This window comes from Enoplosus armatus, chromosome 24, assembly GCF_043641665.1.
Source record: "Enoplosus armatus isolate fEnoArm2 chromosome 24, fEnoArm2.hap1, whole genome shotgun sequence".
NCBI classification, from domain to species: domain Eukaryota; kingdom Metazoa; phylum Chordata; class Actinopteri; order Centrarchiformes; family Enoplosidae; genus Enoplosus; species Enoplosus armatus.
In genome coordinates this window covers 6681560-6702397 of record NC_092203.1, presented here as the reverse complement: position 1 = coordinate 6702397, position 20838 = coordinate 6681560, and the positions used below count along the sequence as shown (strand labels likewise).

The following is a 20838-nucleotide window of genomic DNA, read 5'->3' as shown; positions in this document are numbered from 1 at the left end:
TTCGGCCAGGACATCGGTCCAGAGGGCTGGCTGCTCCGGTCCAGCCCAGCGGAGGGGTGGCGGGTTCCGGGCTGCGTGCTCCAGCTTCACGCCACACAGCAGAACATGAGCGCTCGCGAGCCGTTTGCTTTTTCAACTGCCCACCTCGAGACAGGTGTTCCGCTGTCGGGCGCTGACGACGAGCGTAAATTGCGAGAGGACACGAATGAACGCGAGAGGCGATGAAGGTGGGGTCTCCCCCCCAAAAAGACTCGGTGCCTCAGCCGGGTGGGCGTGGCTGTACAGGACGTATAGCAGCGCACGCTCCGGCGGGCTCCGTGACCGGCTCGTGCTCAAAGTGCACGGTGAGCATTAATTGCGCTTCGTGTTACAGGCTGATGTGATGATATGATCCTGAATTATTTTACTAGAATAATACATTCATACAATATGAGATCAGTTTATTTGATGCATGTCAAGTATGAAGGCGTACAGAATATACTATTCATGTTTTCCTATCATTTGTGTAATTTGGGAACTCGAAGTTGTGAACCTCATGTGGAGTTAATTTTCATACAGCAATAATTCACTGTAGACTCACTCTGCACCTAACTTACTCGGGTTTACTTCTAAACTCAGATAACAAACAAAGGGAGAGGCAGACTACTCAACTCCACTCCAGAGAACCAAACAAAGCAGAAAGCTACTAAAAACCTAGAGGAGTATCCAAAAATATGCAATTGGCTCCTGGACGAGCCCCCATATGTTACGACTCTGGCTTCAGGGAAGCACCATGAAGGAAGAAAGTTAAGTAAAGTAGATAAAATAAGAGTTGTGGAGGGACAGAACAGAAAGAACAGAAGCACAAAAAACTACATAACTGCATGTTAATGTTAGTAATAATAGGCCACAGTCATACGGCACTCTGGAAACGCCTCTCTCCTTTTGCCCAGCAGATGGCAGCATTATCAAACTAAAAGCTACAATAAAAGCAAGTGGGGATGTTTTTATGGCCCACTGCCATGTGCAGGGTGAGCTGTGTTTTCACTGCTGCAGGTCTAGAGGGGGATGTTGTTCCACAGACACCTGAAATGACACATCCTATCCCATCCTGAAATACAGTATATTTCTACCTTCAACTTGATACTTCTAATCAACTGTTTGCAGCCCGGTATGTTGTTGTTTACTATAAATCGGATGTACCAGTTGTCCATCTTGTGTTATTATCTGAAACATCACAGAACAATAAACTCAGTAATGGTGGAATTTGTCCCAATTTAGCAATGGTAACTATGGAAGCCAAGAGCGGGCATGGCACGTGTTCTGCTGCTCATATTGTGGCGTATTTAACTATAATTGTGCTCTGCCTTTTTGGTTGTAAGAACCTGAGAGTAGAGCTGAAACAATTAGCCGATTAATCTACTAGTCCAGTCTCGGAAAAACTTTTATCGATTATTAATAGTATAGTATTAACAGAAACATTGTCCCATATCAAGAAGCCCTGCAGAAATACAGCTACAGACACATTTTACATCTGCCTTTTGAGAGCAATTTGTAGCCAAGGTATTTCTTTTTTGACCCTTCCGGTGGACAAAAATAACCAAGAACACTTTGCCGTTGATCAGGCAAGCTCCTCCATCCATCTCCACTACTTAGTCAGACATCTGAGACATTAAGTGGTCCACATCAGGGTCTCTGCACTCACCTGGCCGACAAAAAAGTTATATGGACAGCCTCAAAATATCTTAGTCACTGTGCTTTAAGTAACCATCTCCTGTTGAACCAGTGTATGAGTAGGAATGGTCCACATATAAACCACTTTGTTGCCTGACTGTGGATGAATCCCTTTAGACAACCTCATGGACAAAAACATGGATAACAAAAGAAAGCAGAAACTTTATTTGTAAAGAAGAAGCTTGTGACATACGGAGTCCCAGAAGCGACAAATGTCACAGTAACAGGTCTCTATGTCTCTGAGCACTTTTATATCGTCCATCGAACCAATGAAAATGACCCACTTTGTTTTATGGACTTATGTCTTCAGGAGTTCAGAGACACTTTGATCAGACAAATCTTCTAACAAGTGAATGTGGTGGATTAAGCAAGTTTAAAACAGGAGGATTAAGTTGTTGTTGCTAGCAGCCCGGTCTGTCAGTCGGTCCACCAGTTTGGTCCAGGCGGAAATATTTCAGAAACCTTTGAATAGATTGCCATGAAATTTGGTACAGGTATTCATGGTGCACAGGGGATGAATCCTAAGGACAATGGTGATCCCCTGACTTTTTCTCTTGCCAAACCACGAGGTTAACGTTGGTGGTTTTGAATTAAATATCTCAACAGCTATTGGACTGATTGCAATGAAACTTGGTACAAACATTCACGTCCTCCTCAGGATGAATTGTTACGACTTTGGTGATTTTCCATCACCATCATCAGGTCAATGATATAATTTGTTTACAAATCAATAGTTTGGTTTATAATCTACAAAATGAATGAGATTCATGTCAACCTCAGCTTTACTTTGTGTACAAACATGCTGACAGAAAGACTTAACTTATACATGGCATTACATTATTCTTCAAAAACGAAGTAGATTAAATAAATGAAGATATTAGAGTATGTGTGCCTGACAGAAGCAAACCGCTTTCATGAATACGAGTGCGTCTTCTATGTTATGTGTAATATTTATGCACTTTTGCTCCAGTTTTTCCAGTTGCTAAATGGGAGGGAAAAAAAGACATTCAGATGAATAAATAAATAAATATAGTGCACGAATGACCCAGTGGTTTTACCAGCAGATTACACTCTCAGATAGCAGAGCGGTGCTGCTCACTGGGCTGTGAATAATAAACACTGGAGTGCAGTCTGTTCAGAGCAATGATGTGAGAAGAAATGGTTTAAAATATTTGGCAGGAGATGGGTAGACGCTGGTCTTTTATTAAAATGTGACAACTTCTGATCAGTGTAATCCACCTTTCATATATATTAGAAATACTTAGCGTTTTGAAGAAGACTGGAGTCTGTCCCAGCATGCAATGTGTTAACTACAGTAACACTGTACAGAGTTACAGATGCTGTGTTAATTACACATTATGTGTTGTGTACCTTCTGGCTTTTCTACCAGGGTCTGATCAGGCTGCACTGCTGACCCACCTGCCCAGTAAAGGCGGAAACACCAACAGGATTACAGCCTCGACCATGGAAAGCAGGATTTCCAAGAACTGAGCCGAGCAGTGCCTTTCATCTCAGGGAAGCATTAATCTCACTGGCAGAAAGAAAGTGCAGTAAACTAACAGTGGACAAGCAACAGATCTGATTGAGCGCCACCTATGAGCACCCATATGATTCATCTATAATACAGCATACAGTGCCCGTCCATAAAGTACCACATGGGCCCTGTGTCCATTAACAGTATAGCGACTATGGATTTGTTAAAGGTAACTCCCACATGGACAAAACTGGGGCCCAAGTGGGAAAACTGTAGGCTAGTGTTCAAATTTAAATGATAAATTAGCTTCTTTCTTGTTGCTTTTTACATTTTCCAGCCAATCCCAGCCCAGCAATTTAAATAAATAAATTACTGCTCAGGTAACTTTGTTTTCTGGTTACATCTAAGTGCCTTTCCCTCCACCAGGTGCTTCTATTGCTTCTATTATTCATCAGTTAAGATCTCTTGACCTGCCAACATGAAAATAGAAACATAATCACCATGGTATACAGGACAAAATGGTGGACCTGATGACTTACCTGCGTGCCTGTCTTCTCTCAAGCAACGTCAATTATTAAGTAGAGTGAAGTCACTAAAAAGAGAACTTTGTAACACACGTCTTCCTTCTCCTGCGTCAGTCAAACCACTTAAAAGAAAAAAACAAAACCACCTTAAACGTCTGACCGGACAAAAAAGCTATTGGCAATGAACTCCATGTCTTTGTGCCCATTTTGGGGCGTATTTTTGGGACCAACAATGAAATATAAAGAAATAAATTAAAAAAAACAAAATATTGGCACCAAAATTGATTTATTCATTTTTTTTTCTTTTTCTTTTTTTTTTTTACAGTGTACATCATACAAAAATATAGAGTACCAAAAGTTCACAGTGTCCAATCGGCAGTGTTAAGTCAAATTCACATCAATCATATTCAGCAGAAGTGTCTTTTGGGAACAAAACAAATCCATTTAGGGATCCATTGACAAACTGTGAAGATATACTGTCAGTCTTCATCACAAAGAAGGCTGTCGAGGCCTTTAAATAAGAAACACAACCTTTTGTCATTGAAAATGAATATTTCTATTGTTTAGGCCAAATACATACACACATATTAGTACAGTTTACACAAACATGTACTGTATATTCATGTAAGAGTGTAAGGGTGCATGCAGCCACTCGTACACAAGCACCGAAGCGTGAACACGTATCATCAGGGCTGTTTGTTTCATGCTACATAACACTGCAAATGGTGACAAACACCTAAACTCATTTCTCGGTATTTACAATTTAGACACACCAGATATGCAATATACATTTTATAGCATGGAGCAACTTAAATATTAACAACACTGTCGGGATTGGAATTTGTTTTCAACATTATTTAAAGCCCCAATGTGTAGATTTTTTCTGTGATCGAAGAATCCTTTATATTATTCTGATGGTTTACATTTAAAAAAAATAGATAATTCTGGCAAAATTTCTTTGGATTCAAGTTGCCAAAATCTTCAAATCCTACACATGATGGCTTTGATAGCCTACTACTTTGGGCTTTTTCAGCAGTAGAACTTGTCTGTCATTTCAGAATAATTTCCACAAAGTTTCCTGTAAAGAACTATGTAATATGGTACTAATTACAGGGAAAGTAGAGATGGTGTTCAATTGATACAGCATATACGTTTCTAATAATAAAGGAAAAATTTATGAATGAATAAAATGAATTTACTTAGCTTTAAATTAAGCAATTACATCAAGGACATTCCTATCTTCCCCTATAATAATGTGAACCAAATTACATTGTTTTATTCCAAAATTATGGACCCCTAAAACAAAGGCATTACCGAGTTTGTATATCACAGGGAGCATGTAACACTCTTGCAAGAATAATGCCTACATAATGCGCAGTTTGTTGAAACAAGCAACAGAAATGTGAGAAACATATTTATACGAGCACCAGTAATGTTATCTAGGTAATGTGACACTCTGAACATTTATACCTCATACACATGTAGACAGACAGCCATTCACGCTCATTGTAGAGTATCTAGTTCACTTAACCTGCATGTTTTTGGACAGTTGGAGCGAACTGGAGCACCTGGAGGAATGAAAGAGTTTTGTTGTTTTTTTTCTCTCCAACTTTTCTCACTATTACTTGTATTCAGACATGTAAGAGAAAAACATAGTCCACTTTGCTTTCCTTCATTGACAAAATCAGTGTTTAGCATATTTCATGAATTCATCATTGTCAAAAAACAAACTTATTACATACACACAAAAGTCTTATAGTCTTTCCTGCTTTTGGGCAGCCATTTTTTTCCATTAATTTCAGTACATTATAAAAACAAAATGTAGAGACTTGAAACCTGCTGGAGCAAGTTAATCCATCACAGTTATATATATCACGTTGCCTTTTTGTTGCACGACACTGCAGTTGAAAGTGTGGAAATATACAGGTATAGCTGTCTTATATTTGGTGATTTTTGAACAATATCCTTGATGCATTAACGTCCGGAAAATAGGAGTGTGATGTTAACAAAATCAAATCATTGTGTATATACAGATACAGATACAAACAGTGATATCTATGAACACCCCTACAATAATTCATATAACCTGCTGACAAACTTGCATCTTTAACAATGTGAGGTGAGTCAAAATGTCTTCTTCTGCATTGTCTTCCAATGTGGACTGTGATAAACATGGAAATTAAAGCAAATAAGCCAGAAATCTGCAAATCTCTCATTTCTTCGCTCCATTCACACACAGTGAAGGAAGAAGAACACATCAATTGTCTGTTTTTTACTCGTAGATATCAGCCTTTACTGACGACAGCCCACACTTAACTAGTGTCCAAGCAGTCTATAGAACAATATACAGTAGTACTGAGGTCTCACCTGCCAAAAATAATTCCCCAAAATAATAACCAGCAAATGAGTCTCTTCTCAGTCCGGTGGAAATCCAGGTTCATACAATGTCTGAAGTCTAGTTGAAGGCCTGGAGCTCTGGGTCCTACCTTGCTTTCACAGCCCTGAGCACAAACGGAGCACTTCAGGGTGGGTGAAGTAAGAGGAAGGGGATACCTATAACTGAAGGTGCTGGTTTGATTTGCTGCTGCATACATCTTGCGTTGATGGGGGCTAGCGTGTGCCTCTGCAATCGTGTCATTGTGGCTTGCACGCAGATGCAATTCTGAATTTTGAAACAACAAGGACTGCGGTTGACCTGACTACATGCGGCTCCTTGTTGGCTCAGTGTCTGTGCAACTAGTGAACCAGTCTCTTTTTCTTCTGCTTCAAACAAAAGAAACAACCATATTTTTAAGAATAGGAGGAAATCAACAAGCCTGTCTGCTTTCACGGGGGACTTTGCAGGTGTTGTGAAAATACAGACATTTGAAAAACTCCTGGAAAACCTAAAGGACACTCAAGGTGTGGTCACATTAGCACTTATGTCTGTGAATATTCAAGCCCGTACAACTGATAAATGACAGAGTTATTCAAAGAGTTCACCTTTGTTCAATTTTGTCCTGTGAATTTACACCATAGTCTTATTTTGTAGAATATTACACTCTCAGAATACAAACTGCAGCATCACTCTCACAGACTGTGTACGGGCTACAAGGCTAATGTGACTGAACCTTCAGATTGTTACACATTTTCTCCACAGCGCCAGCTAAAGTGTTGGACACAGTGCACAGTAGCATGTGCATTTAATTGATGGTATATGGTGAATATGGTGTAGGCTCTAAACCTTAAATGTCTTTTCATGCTGTAGCCACTCATAAATAAAAAAAACTGCACATAATGTGATAACTGTGCATAATGTAAATCATTTTATGTATGTATTTAAGAGCCAATAATGCTGAGTTGCTGCACACAATTGGTAAAGAGACCTCAAAACCTCTGCAGATAAAACTGAAGCTATCTGCATGGCAAGATATCACAGAAGGTAAGTGTAATTTGGGTGAACTAAGCCTTCCAGATCTCATTAACAGATCTACAAATTTGACCGGAACATGAGAATGATTTTGGTGTCTTTCTTCTATCAAACTCTTGGTGTATTTTGTGAATGAGGAAACAGTTCAGGGTGGTGTTTGGGTGGGTAAAGTGGGTTGGTTTGTTTTCAGAGCCTGGACTCCTCTCAGCTGTGCATGTAGGTCCTGCAGGGGGAGTCTGGGTGGAAATCATACTTGCTCAGGCTGGGAGGGTAGTAGGTGGTGGTGAACATGTTGCTGGAGGGCAGCGGGGAGGGGAAGTGGTTGCACGTCTCATCGTTCACGTGGAGATTGTTCTTGTTTAACGTCTGTATTGTGGAGACATAAAGAAAGTTATGGTCCTCAGATAAATACATTTCAGTTATTTGTCACACATGACTCTTTCTCAATGTTTCTTCTCTCTCTCTTCTTTAACTGCCTGATAAAGGAGACAGTACCTAGAGTACAGGTTTATAATGAAACAATTGAACCAACCCACCTTAAACTCCATGGGGATGTACTTCTCATTCTTTGGCGTGGCATTGCCCTGCTTGTTGTAGGTGAGGTGGTTGGGTGTGCTGGGGTGGATGACTGATGACTCTGCTGAGGGTCGGTTCAGGTGGTGGCAGTAGGAGTAGGCAAGTGCTGACAGTAACGCTGCTGCAAAGAAACTGGCTAAGCCCACAGCTACCAGCTGGAACAAAGTAAAGGCTGGGAACAGAGGGGTTGGAGAGGAAGACAGGGCAGAGGGAGAGGATGAGACAAATGAGGGCGATTGTAACCCAATAAGACTGAAAAATGAAGGCTGAGTGTTATTCGTACGGACTGGGTACTGATCTTGTGGGAAAATGAGCTGAGACAATAAACATCTGCAGCGAGGAGATTATATATTCTGCATAACCCTGAGGAGTATATGTAGCAGGAGGTGTTAACCTTTGAATGGTGACATATATCCATTCTGGATGAAACAGGAGAGTGAAGGCATAAAACCTGAAATACACACACAGTACACACATACAGCAGGTGTGTGTGTGTGTGTGTGTGAGCTGGGAACAAAGTATAATAATTTCTGGAGAAATTATTATACTTGTTTTCACTCACTTCCACAGCTCTGGTCCTCCTGTCCGGGTAAAATGACTGGAGAGAGACAGACAGACAGAAATGAAAACAGAGAGACGGAGAAAAAAAAGCCCATCAATGTGGTGAAGCAAAAATCACTGCAGCTCCAAAAGATCAAACAACAAAAAATGACAAGCCCAGTTAATTTCTCTCAAAGGCTTCACTGTTCTCGAGGTAGGCAGAATGCTGACATCTCCATTAATTCATCTTTTTAATTTCAACACAGAGTGAATAAGTCAGCATTTACTGTGTCTGATTAAACTTTTGTATGAGTCCAACTGGATTTTTCCAGCTTATATCAGCAACAATCTGTAGCAATTTATTATACGCAGCAAATTCGTTCCAGCAATTTACTAATAAAAGCATGTGCTTACCTGGCACCTCATGAGGCTGGCATGGCCTAGACTGGGTGACGTTGCCCTGGCAGAGAGTGGCCTCAGCCTCCTGGTCCTCGCCACAGTGACGAGTGCGATGCTGCAGACCCTCCTCATCACAGCCCCCCCACTCTGTCCATTCACCCCAACCTGATGACCAAATAAAGAGAGGACAAAAGGAATGAAAGAGAAATTGCCATTGCTTTGCTGTAAATCTGGGATTTTTGGTTATTTTTCATGCAGGTTTTGGAAGTATCTTCTAATTTAGTGCCAATTAATATTTGTCCAACCTGTTTTTAAGCATTTTAAGAATTATAAATTCTGTAAAAATAAACATAGCCTCATTAGAAACACCATAAACTGTAAAAACAAAAAGCCTAAAAATCTCTTGGCTGAAGTAGTTTGCATATTGGTAAATATAACTTGCAATAACTGCAGATAGAAACAGACCTTTGTAAATATATAATTATGTTTTGGGATCTGCTTCCGCATCCCTTTCTGCTTGTTGTACTTCCTGTGGTATACATGCAGCATAAGCATATCACTGCCAACCAATATCAAATATCTCCACTTTAAAAGAAAGCCCCCAAAACTAAAAAAGTTTAACAATAATTTAATTGGATTACATAACCAGACCCAGTCCATGTCTTCTGTCTAGGAAACTCAGAACTGCAATAGGTGTTTTTTTTGAACCTCCTTAATAAAAGTGTTTCATGACAGGATTTTCCATTTTGAGTCAGCTGAGTTTTGCATGTTGGCTGCCCCAAAAAGGCAGCAAGAAGTGGTTTCTTGCAGTGAGATATCTTGAAACGAACAACAACCAGCAGCAAATCCAAGCCGCCACTTGAAGTCTCTTTATCTTCAGTGGAACTGAGAGACCAGAGAAACTGTGTGGGGGGTCACCAAGTGTGCATGTTCAGAAATGTTTGCCAGAGCGTAATGGTCATCATCAGTCAACAGCCAGTCACAGTTCAGCCTCCTTCTGAGCCAGCTGGGGTTACTTTGTTTACTGAACAAAAGTGTAAAATAGATGAGAAGTTGATTACACCAATTTGCTTCCCATGTTTCTTTGAAAGGAATAAAGCTACACATCCGTGTTGGTGTCAATGGTAAAATCTGAGGCTATTTTATTGAACAGTTTATTTCTGTTTATTTTCTGACATTCAGCCAGTGCATGCTGGGATAGGCTCTAACAACCACATTGTTTGCCTTCTCAACTCAAATATTGATTCATCACTTGCTGTGTGGAGGAGATTTCCCATCAGTGTCCATACAACACCATTATTTAAAGGGAGGGGGGGGCAGCGTGATTCCATGGAGTGAATTTATGGTGCAACAATTATGATAAATGACAATAAACTTGTGTAGCAACAAAGTGACAAAATACTTTACAAAGAAAAACAACAGAACATGATCCATGTTGTCCACATTAGTAATAATAGTAACAATAAAAAACATTGTAATTAAAGCCACTATGAGTACAATCTCAATATTTTCAACTTTGGTGTCTCCTGTGGCAGCACCAAAGTCAGTCATGGCAGACAGCTATGCATTTTGCTAAATAATGACTTAATTCATTTTACTACAGCCAAATCTGAGGGCCTATTCATGTTATTAATGCAATATGATCCATTAAATTAAATTCAAAGTAAAAGAAAAAGAGATAGATAGGCTTGAAAGATGAAAAAAGAAAAGATGGCTCATATAAACGCAGTGTAGCCCACAAGTATTTGGACAATTTTGTTTTGGCGCTGTAGTAAATCACATTTGATTGATTTGTAATGAAACAATGACTATATTGTTTAAGTGCTGACATTCAAGTGTATTTTGACAGAGTTTACTTTGCCCTAACACATTTATCTACCTAAAACAGGCTTGAATGCAGCTGGAAGCTGTCATCTGTTGCATGTGTGACATAAAGCTGAGTGTCATCAGCATAGCAGCAGAGAGGGATATTTAAAGAATAATAATGGATATTGGACCCAGGATTCACCTCTCTCAACTCCAACTTTACATATCAAATCAAAATAAAGGAAAAATCAGTTTGTCATTTAAAACAAAATCAGAAGCTAGCATGTTTTACATAAAAACCTTCCAGCTTTACATATGCTGTCATACCTTCACAGGCATGTGTATTACAGAGCGCCTCTTCAGTGTGCAGGCCCATACAGATGTCTCCTCCACTGGCAGGGGGTGGGCTACTGCACGTCCGAGTCCGCTGGTAGTGTCCGCCCCCACAGCTGGCTGAGCACTGGGACCAGAAGGACCAGCAAGACCAGGCTCCACTCACTGGAACACACACACATAATAAACTTTATTTATGTAATGTACATATTCTGCTATTGCAAATACACTGACGGCCAGAACCTCCCTGTTACCTGGGCAGGGTTGAATGTTGCAGTCCTGATATTCCACCGGGGATCCTACGCAGGCGCTGGGGTTGGTCCTGCCCTCTGCAGTCGAGCAGCTACGTTTCCGGGTTCGGAAGCCTCTGGAACATTTCTGAGAACAGCTGGACCACGTTTCCCACGATCCCCAGCGCACACCTTGGGGCTGGGACAGAGTTCGCCCACTGGTCTTCACCAAGTCTTCAACCAGAGCTGGAAATACACACATTGATTTATAAAAATCCAAATGCATTTTAAAACGGTGATTGCAATGCTCTGGAGCAGTGAGAAAGAGGAAACAGAGACTGGAACAACTGTCACTCAAAGAAAGAGTGAAGGTTTATCCCTACATCTTTTGATCCACTCTGCTGAATGAGTGAATTGCTCAAAAAATCTAAGTTCAGCCAAGAATCATAAGATTTTATCTTTTTATTACCAAACTAAGCAGACAGACAGCCTGTTATGAAACATTAATTAGTGAGGTATAATGTGGGTCACGTTGAAAAATGAACTAGTTTTCCCTGTATGCCCGCCACACACACAGACAGACATCCACAATCACAAATTATTTACATATGAATGAGGAGCACTTCCTGAGGCTTTCAATGAGGCCAGCAGGATTTTTTCAGGACGAGAGCAGCTTCAGAACCTAAGATGAAACAATACAATTACATTTTCACCTTGTCAGCTTTGACAGTTATGGAGTAAACACCTAAACTGTGCCGAATCAGATTCCATGGGGAGAAAGTTAAAGCCTGCATGTCTCTGAGGGATGGAGAAGTGGTGTGCTAATTGATGTATCAGCACTGTAAAGTCAGATACAGTACAGACACGGTATATTACACTGATCTATAGAGTTAGACCAGGTTTAATTTTGCTTTTAGACTGGTCTAATCCAAAAATAAAGACTGACTAATTTAAACCTTTAAACTGGGGATAAGGTGGCAAATTTTAGGTTAAAGCCACCCTATCCCCAGTTTGAGGTAGCATCTGGTTACACCTGCAGTCAAGCAGGTAATTACCACACCAGCTGTGTTTCCATGGTAACAATCAAGAACACCTGCTGGCAAGTGACAAAAAAGGGGAAAACATGGCTATATTTGTGATTTGCTAACAACACTGCGGAGCAAGAAGTGAGACAGGAATGGGTTATTAAGCTAATGTTTCCATTATATGCTCCCTGTTCAGTCCCAGTACTCACTGTCAGTCTGGCAGGCTCCAGATCCGTCATTGGGGCAGAACCGGGTTTCCACCTTCTTCTTGCCCAGCTGGAGCTGCTGGGGGTCAGGGAGCAGCGCCCGGCAGGTGTACCTGAATCTCTGCTCTTGCCTTGACCCATCTTGACTGACGTTGACTGGCATCCAGGGGGTCCAGGGGGTGTTGCGCCGCACCTCAGGGCAGGCCTCCAGGTTACAGGCCTTATACTCCTGGGAAACAGGATGGAGGAAGTTTATCAGCATTAATGCAGATGGAAAGTCTAAACCTAGCTACTGCTGTCTGTTCTCCTGCAGGATTTCTTTAGCCATAGGATCCCACTGTTTCAGTCAGCTACTATAAACAGCGTTAATACATACTACACACAAACCAAATTCCCATAATGTAGCTGGTTAATACATACATACAATTTACACCTCAGTTTTCTTTGTAGTTAGAGCAGCTTTTCAGTGTAGGTATAAACATCTTAACCTTTTCAGTTTTTAAATATACAAGCACTATAGTACCATGGAACATCCAGGACAGCTGTTGCCATTCTCACAGGTTCTGGTCCTGGAGTGGACCCCCCCCCCACATTCAGCACTGCAGTGAGCCCAGGGGCCCCATGCTGTCCACAGCACTGGCAGGGGACAGGGCTTTTTCTCATTGCACAGCCTGGAAACACAGAGACACTGAAATTTTAACTCTGTCATGTAGCCATATTGATGACATTTTTAGCTCCTGGTGCAGAAACTGATGCGAAGATATTCCTTCTCACCTCTCCTCTCGACCCTGGCCAACACAGATTCGACCACCGTGGCGAGGCGAGGGGTTGTTGCAGGACCGCTGCCTCACTTCAAATCCGATACCACAACTGCTGCTGCACTGGCCCCATGAAGACCAGGGAGTCCAGCCGCCATTCCTGAGGGACAGAACGCAAGATGGGAAACGTAAATAGTATTACACTATGTTTTTATTGGGTTCTGTTTTTATTTTCCTGTTGTGAAGCACTCTGTAATTATGTTTTGAAAGGTGCTATAAAATAAAATGTATTATTGTTATTATCATTACACGTGGCTCAGGAATCTGTGTGTTTTATGGCACACAAGCTCCACCCAATATCAACCATGTTCCTAGCACCAGCAGTAGTTAGCTGCTGTTAAATGTTAGCAAATAGCTAGTAAAGTTAGCAACAACTCAAAATTATGAGCCACATATTCCACAATAATCTCATTCAACTTCACAGGCTCCACTGTGTCTTTCCAACTTGTTCACTTTTATACAGTTTATTAGTCCCTTATACACTCTGTAGGTCTAATTATGTAAGCACAAATCCATCCAATTCAATCACCTCGTGACTTTTTATCACTCGCTCTCTCCTTTAATGAGGTATTTTAATGATAAAGGAGTAAGGTTGTATTGATATAACTATTTGCAGATTTATAAGGCCAATTTTGCTGTTCTGAAATCAGCAGCTTGGAGTAATGGATCTCTGAAGTGATGAAGATTACTCCTTGTTTTCACAGGTCTCGAAAAATGATTTATTCAGTCTGGTGTGGCTGGGGTTAGCGTTGAATATCTGCATTAAGAGACTGTACCTGGAACAGTTTGCCACCTGGATAGTTGGGCCCTTACATTGGACCCCACCACATCGGGCTACGGGTCCGTCACACGAGCGGGACCGACACACGCAGCTGCTGATGGAACCTTCGCCGTCATCATGGTTACAAGGTTGCCATGGCGCCCAAGGACCAAAACCGCCATCCTGTGTCAGGTTCCTTACCTCCAGAGGGGATTTAAGGGTTTAAAGTTCATGCCTAAATGCACCAAAATCTACAACTCGACAACTGTCAGGTTTGGTGTATCACAAAAATATTACCACATTATTATTATTTAATATACAGCTGCGGAAGATACTTTTCCCCACCTTTGTGATAAACTAATGATAATTAATTAAATGTGAAATTCATTATAGATTTCTGACAAAGTGTTTTATTATTGAACAATAACTTAATTCAAGTGAAAGAAGAAGGAATGGATTTATGCTGTTTTTTTGACATTTCCCACAGAGGAATTTTTCATGAACTCTTGATAAAAAGTCTTTTTAAATACAGTGTATGTACAGACTGTGTGTGTGTGTGTGTGTGTGTGTGTGTGTGTGTGTGTGTCTTACTGGGCACTCTGTGATGTTTTGGGTCCACTGGTTCATGTTGGAGCTCTCCTCGATGGTGGTGCAACGCTTCTGTTTGAGATCCCAGCCACAATAAGGGTCCCGAGCTTCCATGCACTGACTAATAAGAGTGCAGACAATTAGTAAGTAATTGTTGCAGTCTCTCTGCGACACGGTCGTGTTTGCAATGAAATACTTATTCAAAATGACATCAAAAATGAATAGTCTGCACATCTCTACAGTATTTTCTCTGCATTAAAGGACTTATATTGTGTTTCAAGTAGGAGGGCCGCTAGAGGGACTCAAACTGAGCACCTACTATACATCATACGATATTTTGTAAGGATGTCAACATATTCTAGTGGTGCATATATTGTCAACAAACTCATTAAATGCCTGCTTATGTAATGTCTGCTCTGAGTCTTGCCAAAATATGGACTGAGCAGTTTAAACTGGGCTCTTAACATAATCATCTTTGTCAGCGTTTATGGCGGGCCTTTCACACTTGGCCACCCACACGCATTTGTGTCTTTAATGGCAAGTTGATAAATCTTTTGAAGTATTTTCAAGTTGAGTTAGTAAATTTGCACACTCGTGTTGGATTTTCATTTTGTTTATACTTTAAAAAATTATACTGAATAATATTTATGTTGTCATATTTGCCAGCTGATCAATTATAAAACAAGACTTTAGTTTATGTGTTTATAAATCTGCTACTCGTTTTCTGAAAGCCCCACTTCTTTTTCATCATATTTGACATTGCAGTTACCGTTCAGCTGGATAGCTGGAGCAGCGCTCTAATGGGATCTTCACCAGTCTGTCATCAAGGCCAACAATCAAAGATCTGTCACTGTGGAGGATTTGCAGGCTCTTGATTGGTCCGATTTGCCCTTCAGGGTGGAGCCTGAGCTCCTCCAGGTAGCAGCCATGAAGGCTTTTATTGGTTGTGGAGAGAGTCTTCAGGATGGTGCCGTATTCTGATTGGACAAGGTGAACAAGGAGAAAAGTTCTGGGATGAAAATGATCTGGTGCATTACATACTTTGACCCTGTTGCTACATATAAAAAGGTGACCAAACTAATGATTTACTAACGATCTATTACTAATTTCATTACTATTCATTTTAAATCAGCAAAGCAATAGACTCTTTTAAATGTCTGGCCAAAGTCTAGCCCAGCTCTCCCCTTTTGCTCACCAGTGCCGATGTACATGACATGGTAGAGGGTGTCTCGGCCCTGCACGATGTCCACTACCAGCTTGGAGAAGCGCAGGTTGTCCTGGGTGAGCAGAGGGTTGATGGTGACCGGCTGGACCACATCATTCATGAGGAAGAGTCGCTGAGCGTCCTGGAGGCTGCGCTCTGTCAGGTTCCCCCCAGGGGCCCCCTCCTCCAGGGTGCCACACTGACAGGAAAGTAGAGATTAGAGCCAGGTGGTGAGGACGTAGACTGGTGGTTTCTGCAGGTTTCATTTCAACAAAGCACTCCAGTGGCTAATATGACTTATTAATATGCCTTCAACCTGGAAGGATGAACTTGAAACAGACCTTTGTGATGGTGGTCATACACAGATGTAACTAAGATTATTAATGGACACATTTAATTAGACATGTCAGTACCAGGACCTTGGTTTTGTGCACGCTATCTTACAGGTACACCTAAATGCAACAGAGCCTTTGTGAATGTTAATAGTTATTAATAGTTATACTTGTGGGTTCTCTGTTATCAAAGAAAAACAGCTACGTGGATGAGTGTGGATTAATGAGTTACCTGAAAATTGGGTATGGGGTTTGGGGTGGAGAGCCAGGCAGTGCGGGGGTTCTCCTGGTAGCGAAAGGGTCCGTTGAAGGCCTGGGTGATGGAGCTTAGATTGAAGGCACAGACAGCAGAAGCTGATATACTGTTCCTAAAGGAGGGGAGGATGTGATCACAGTCAGATCTCAGCAAAGCAAAAATAAAAGGAATGGCTATTAACAAGGTAATGCAGAAACAAAAGTGTTTGTAAAGAAATTAAGTTTGGTGGTATCTTCAGTAAAGATGTCTCAACGCCTGTATCAGTTAAACTCTAGTCTAAAAGAGGGGTGTTTAATGGTGCTGTTACTACTCACACATTAGTGGTGAAGATACCGTAAATCAGGTCCTGCTCTGGTAAATAAAAGGTGCTCTGCAGCTCGTTGTAGTAAAAGGGGATTTCTCCTGAGCGTGAGCAGTTGAGTCGGGCCTTCATGAAGGTGGTCCAAGTGTCCTCCAGAAGGAAACGTCCACCCATGTCATTCTTACAGACCCGGGCCACGCGAGAGAACACCATCTTCCCACAGTCGTTTTCAACTGCTGTTTCTCTCAGGAAGAAGTAGGCAAACCGACCAATCTCATACACAGACACGAAATGAGGCTCTAAAATACACATGGGAGAAGAAGAGAGATGTGATATCCACAAACAGAGACACGGATCAATACAAGGCCGAAAAAAGGACAAATCAGTGTGGTGCTTTGTTTACCGTTGAGCCATTTGGAGTTATACTGGGCTGTGCGCAGTGGCGGCATGTTCCCCAGGCTCCTGTAGATGACAGGGTCACGTCCTGAGAAGTCGATCACTGTGGCGGCATACAGCTCGCCCTTCTCAGTTACCATGGCGGTGGAGTTGTGGCGCGGGTCATAGGGACATCGGGCAACGCCGTTCACTGTGTCCAACACCTGACTGATGTTCCCAACCTGACAGACAGAACAAGGGTGTAAAGACAACTCAAATAATTAGCAGGAGAATCTGCTGCTTTTGTGTTAGTATTTGGTTTGCACTGTGGGTTGCAAATGAATTAATTTAACACCTTTAATTAATTTGTCAAGGCAGAATGATGCAATCTTGAGCTACTACCATTTCCCAAATGCACAAAGCTGATACAGAAATGTTCAACTCAAAAAGCACAGATGAAACCAATCCATTTATATCAATACTTTTCAGGATCATAAAGCCAACAAAACAACAATTATTTATTTGTATACATGACAAAGAGCCTCCTTTTTAGGGCTGAAACAATTAGTCAACTAATCAATTATTTGATCACCAGAAAATTAATAAATCAATGAAGTTATTTACCGCAAATGCTGCACAATTTGCTGATTCCATCTTTTCAAATGTGAGGATTTGATGATATTCTCTGACATTCTATAGTCTAAACAATTCACTGATCTATAGGAAAAATCATTGATGAATTGATGATGAAAATAACCATCAGAATCTTCGTCGACGTTTTAAAGACGACACCAGTGTTTGTGTATGTTTATAATTATAATATACTTGTGTTTTCCAAAATAGTGTTTTAGATATACAAAAATTAACTTGCAGAGGCTTCAAATTGGCTGAGTTGTAAGTTGAGGATTTTAAATTCTGGACTATTTTTTACTAATTTTGATGGTGGATGATCTGCTGTACCAACCTGCCTGGTTATGCAGACGGGGGTGAAAGCATTGGTCCCGCATGTGAAGAGCTTTCTCCCACTTATCAACAAAACCCGGATGTAGTTTTGACACTCCTCCTGCAGACAAACACACCGCGACTCATGAGAATCCTCTGTCATTAACAAAATGTGAACAGCCATTTCAGTGAACAAAGACCCAGCACACTACCTCAGACTTCCCTTTGCTCTGACATGAGCGCTTTGTGTCTTCATCAGGCGCCCATTCTGTCGCCTGGGGATAAAAACAAAAATGCTGATGTATTTTGGTTTAAAGAGTTTAGTTTGTTTACAACCAGATTAACATTAACAGTATCTCAGGACAGACAGGAGTTTGGTACCTGCAGTTGATGCAACATGTAATAAGTAACTCAGAGAACACACTGAACATTTGTGCAAAATTTAAAGAAATAGTTTTAGCTTATTTGCTTTGCTGCTGAGAGACGTGAGCTAAGCTAAGCTAAACAGCTGTTGGCTCCAGCTACAAATTTAACGTAAAAATTCCTGTAAGCAAAAAAAACCTGATTATATGCGAGACAAAAACCTTTTTCTATTTGACACATTTTATTTATATATGAATTAAAAATATACAAATATTTGAATAAGCTCTTGGCTAACATTACCTGTATGAGCGAGGCGTTGCTCAAAGTCAGTCTGAAGAGGAAGTTTCTGCAGAAGAGGTTTATCATGTTAGAGGTAAAGCAGCAGGAGCACACACTGCAGAGGGTTTAATAAGCTAGTTATGATTTTCTTGCTCTTGGTGTATTGGTGATACATTCTGATAACGCATGTTATTAAGGGATGTCTGCTTCAAGTATAGTTTTTCGTCACCTTGCTCCCACAATGAGCTGGTTTCTGCTCAGGTCCAGGGCCAGCTGGGAGAAATCCTTCACCCCTAGATGGGAGAACTCTGACATCCACGGCCTCAACGCTGGACAGAGAAACAACAAGAGGATGAGGAGACGTGAGAGGAAAAAAGTAGGTCAGATCAATAATATGAAGGAAGGAAGAGTATAAGAGGAAGAAGAGCAGGAAAGATACATTATCCATTGTTCGCGTGGGAATCCCTCTCCACCAAGCAGTACTTGGCTCACAGCTCCGGCCTCAGTGTTTTCACTGATGTGTCACATTTCTCTCCAGTGAATCACCTGATCCCTCAGTCTGACAGCTTCTCAACCTCCCATGAGCCTTTCAACCTGACGCCAGTATGGAGGCTCAAAACTTCACACATCAAGGATGTAGATTTGGTTTGAGTCAATAGGTTTGCCATCAGGTACGTCCAGCATTTAGTTTTTCATTTTCCTATTCTGCCGGGCTGTTTTAGAGCTTGAATTTCAATTCCACATATTCCTTATAAATGTGGACATGTGGTCCCACCTTTAATACATTTATAGTGACTGTGTGACCCAATCAGGGCCGAGACTTTTGACTTGGTTGACTGGAGGGATGGTTTGTAAAAAAAGGAAAAGCAGGCTGGTAGTGATGCACTCACCTTGGTAGGAGACAACAGGATGTTCCTTTCTGCTACAGTCTGCTGGTTTGATATGAGGCTGCTGCGACAGACACACAGACGAACAGATGACCAGCACAAGGCCACAGGGGGAGAGGGCCCACGCCCCCCACCCTGATGTAACCATAGCTACAACCACATCCAGTCTTCTATCAGGTCCTCAGGAAACACCTGTTGGAACGGAGGACACATCTGTCAATATAAGCACATGACCAGCAAGAATGAAACACCAATGAAACACCAACACCAAACGGACATTTCCCCAAGAAAGCTAAATAAAAAACTAATTAGTCTCGTGACTAATATATAAAATCCTCATCAGTATACAAAATCATCAGTATAGGAGGAAAAAAGGCTGCCACTGCACTGCCCTGCCTTGCTCTCTGTCCACCTGTCCATCCATCTAAATTAGTTTTGCCAGTCCCCCCAGTCCCAGCGGTCCTTCTGCGGGCTCAGTCTGTCTGCTCTGGGTGTCTGGGTGTCTCTGTGTCAGCAGGACTCGGTCATGGCTAATTCACCTCAAAAGGCCCGAGCCGCCAATCTCTCTAATGCCGACTCTCCGACCGAGGGTGCCATCAACAGAGATCTTTATGACTGAGGAGACCCATTCAAAGACGAGCCTGGGCCCAGAGCCAAACAGGGGACGTGAACTTTGAGCTGTGAGCCACATGAAGGGTCTTTGTGTCAACATCAAAATCCATTTGTGTACATCAAACAGGCTCAAAGATGATGATCTGATGATCTGGCACAGGGGTCATAGCAAAGGCCCTTTTACACAGAGAGTGTCACAAAATCACACAAAAATGCTAAAGATTTGGTGGTGATTTATTGCCTCAAGCTTATTTACAGCTAAAATTGTAAAACAATCCCCCTTATTGTTCTGCTCTCTTACTCATTTCCCTTTCATTCAGTTCTATCTCCTTATTTATCATACTTTCTGACATTTGGTCATGATATCAAAGAACCAGCAGTGAAGAGCTGAGAAAGAAATCTGAGGCAACAATGAGGCCAACAGGTAAAATACAGCTGACAAATGTAGCTGCTAGCATATGGACATCCAGGTCAAAAAGACTATGCCAACTTTACTGTTACAGAGTAACATACAGGGGGAGATACTCCTAATCCGTGTCTTAGTAAATTGTGGACAAACCAAAGACTTGCACATTTTAAAACCTTTTCCTGACAAGCGACCTCTTGTGGTCATTCAAGTGCTGCAAAACCTCAAACAGCAAAAGGGAAGAGGTTGGGGTGGATGTTTTGGGCATACAACGTGTCTGACTTTTACACAGTTGACTTCTGTTTGCATGCCGCCTCCTACCTACAGTCAATGTTGGACACTTTTAATTACAAATATGATCTTTCTCTAACCTTAACAAAGTCGCTTTAACTGACTAAACTTAACAAAACCTTAACAGCGGTGGAAAATCTGAAAATGCTCTTATGAATCGTTTTTCTGTGGTCACAGAGTGAGAATCTG

The 20838-nt window shown here is 41.4% G+C and overlaps 1 protein-coding gene across 1 annotated transcript; it reads right to left on the bottom strand.

Moving 5' to 3' along the window:
* Nucleotides 1–7324: 7324 nt before the first annotated feature.
* LOC139306619 (semaphorin-5B-like) lies at nt 7325–19488 on the bottom strand. The gene is made up of 21 exons (XM_070930519.1): nt 19344–19488; nt 18683–18782; nt 18475–18520; nt 18024–18086; nt 17834–17932; nt 16898–17111; nt 16508–16793; nt 16170–16305; nt 15597–15804; nt 15171–15378; nt 14405–14522; nt 13830–14014; nt 13010–13153; nt 12759–12906; nt 12239–12464; nt 11029–11250; nt 10769–10939; nt 8651–8800; nt 8259–8294; nt 7657–7868; nt 7325–7486 (listed from the first exon to the last, which is right to left on the bottom strand). The coding sequence occupies exons 1-21, from the start codon at nt 19486–19488 to the stop codon at nt 7325–7327; spliced, it is 3279 nt and encodes a 1092-aa protein (XP_070786620.1).
* Between the last annotated feature and the right edge of the window lie 1350 nt (nt 19489–20838).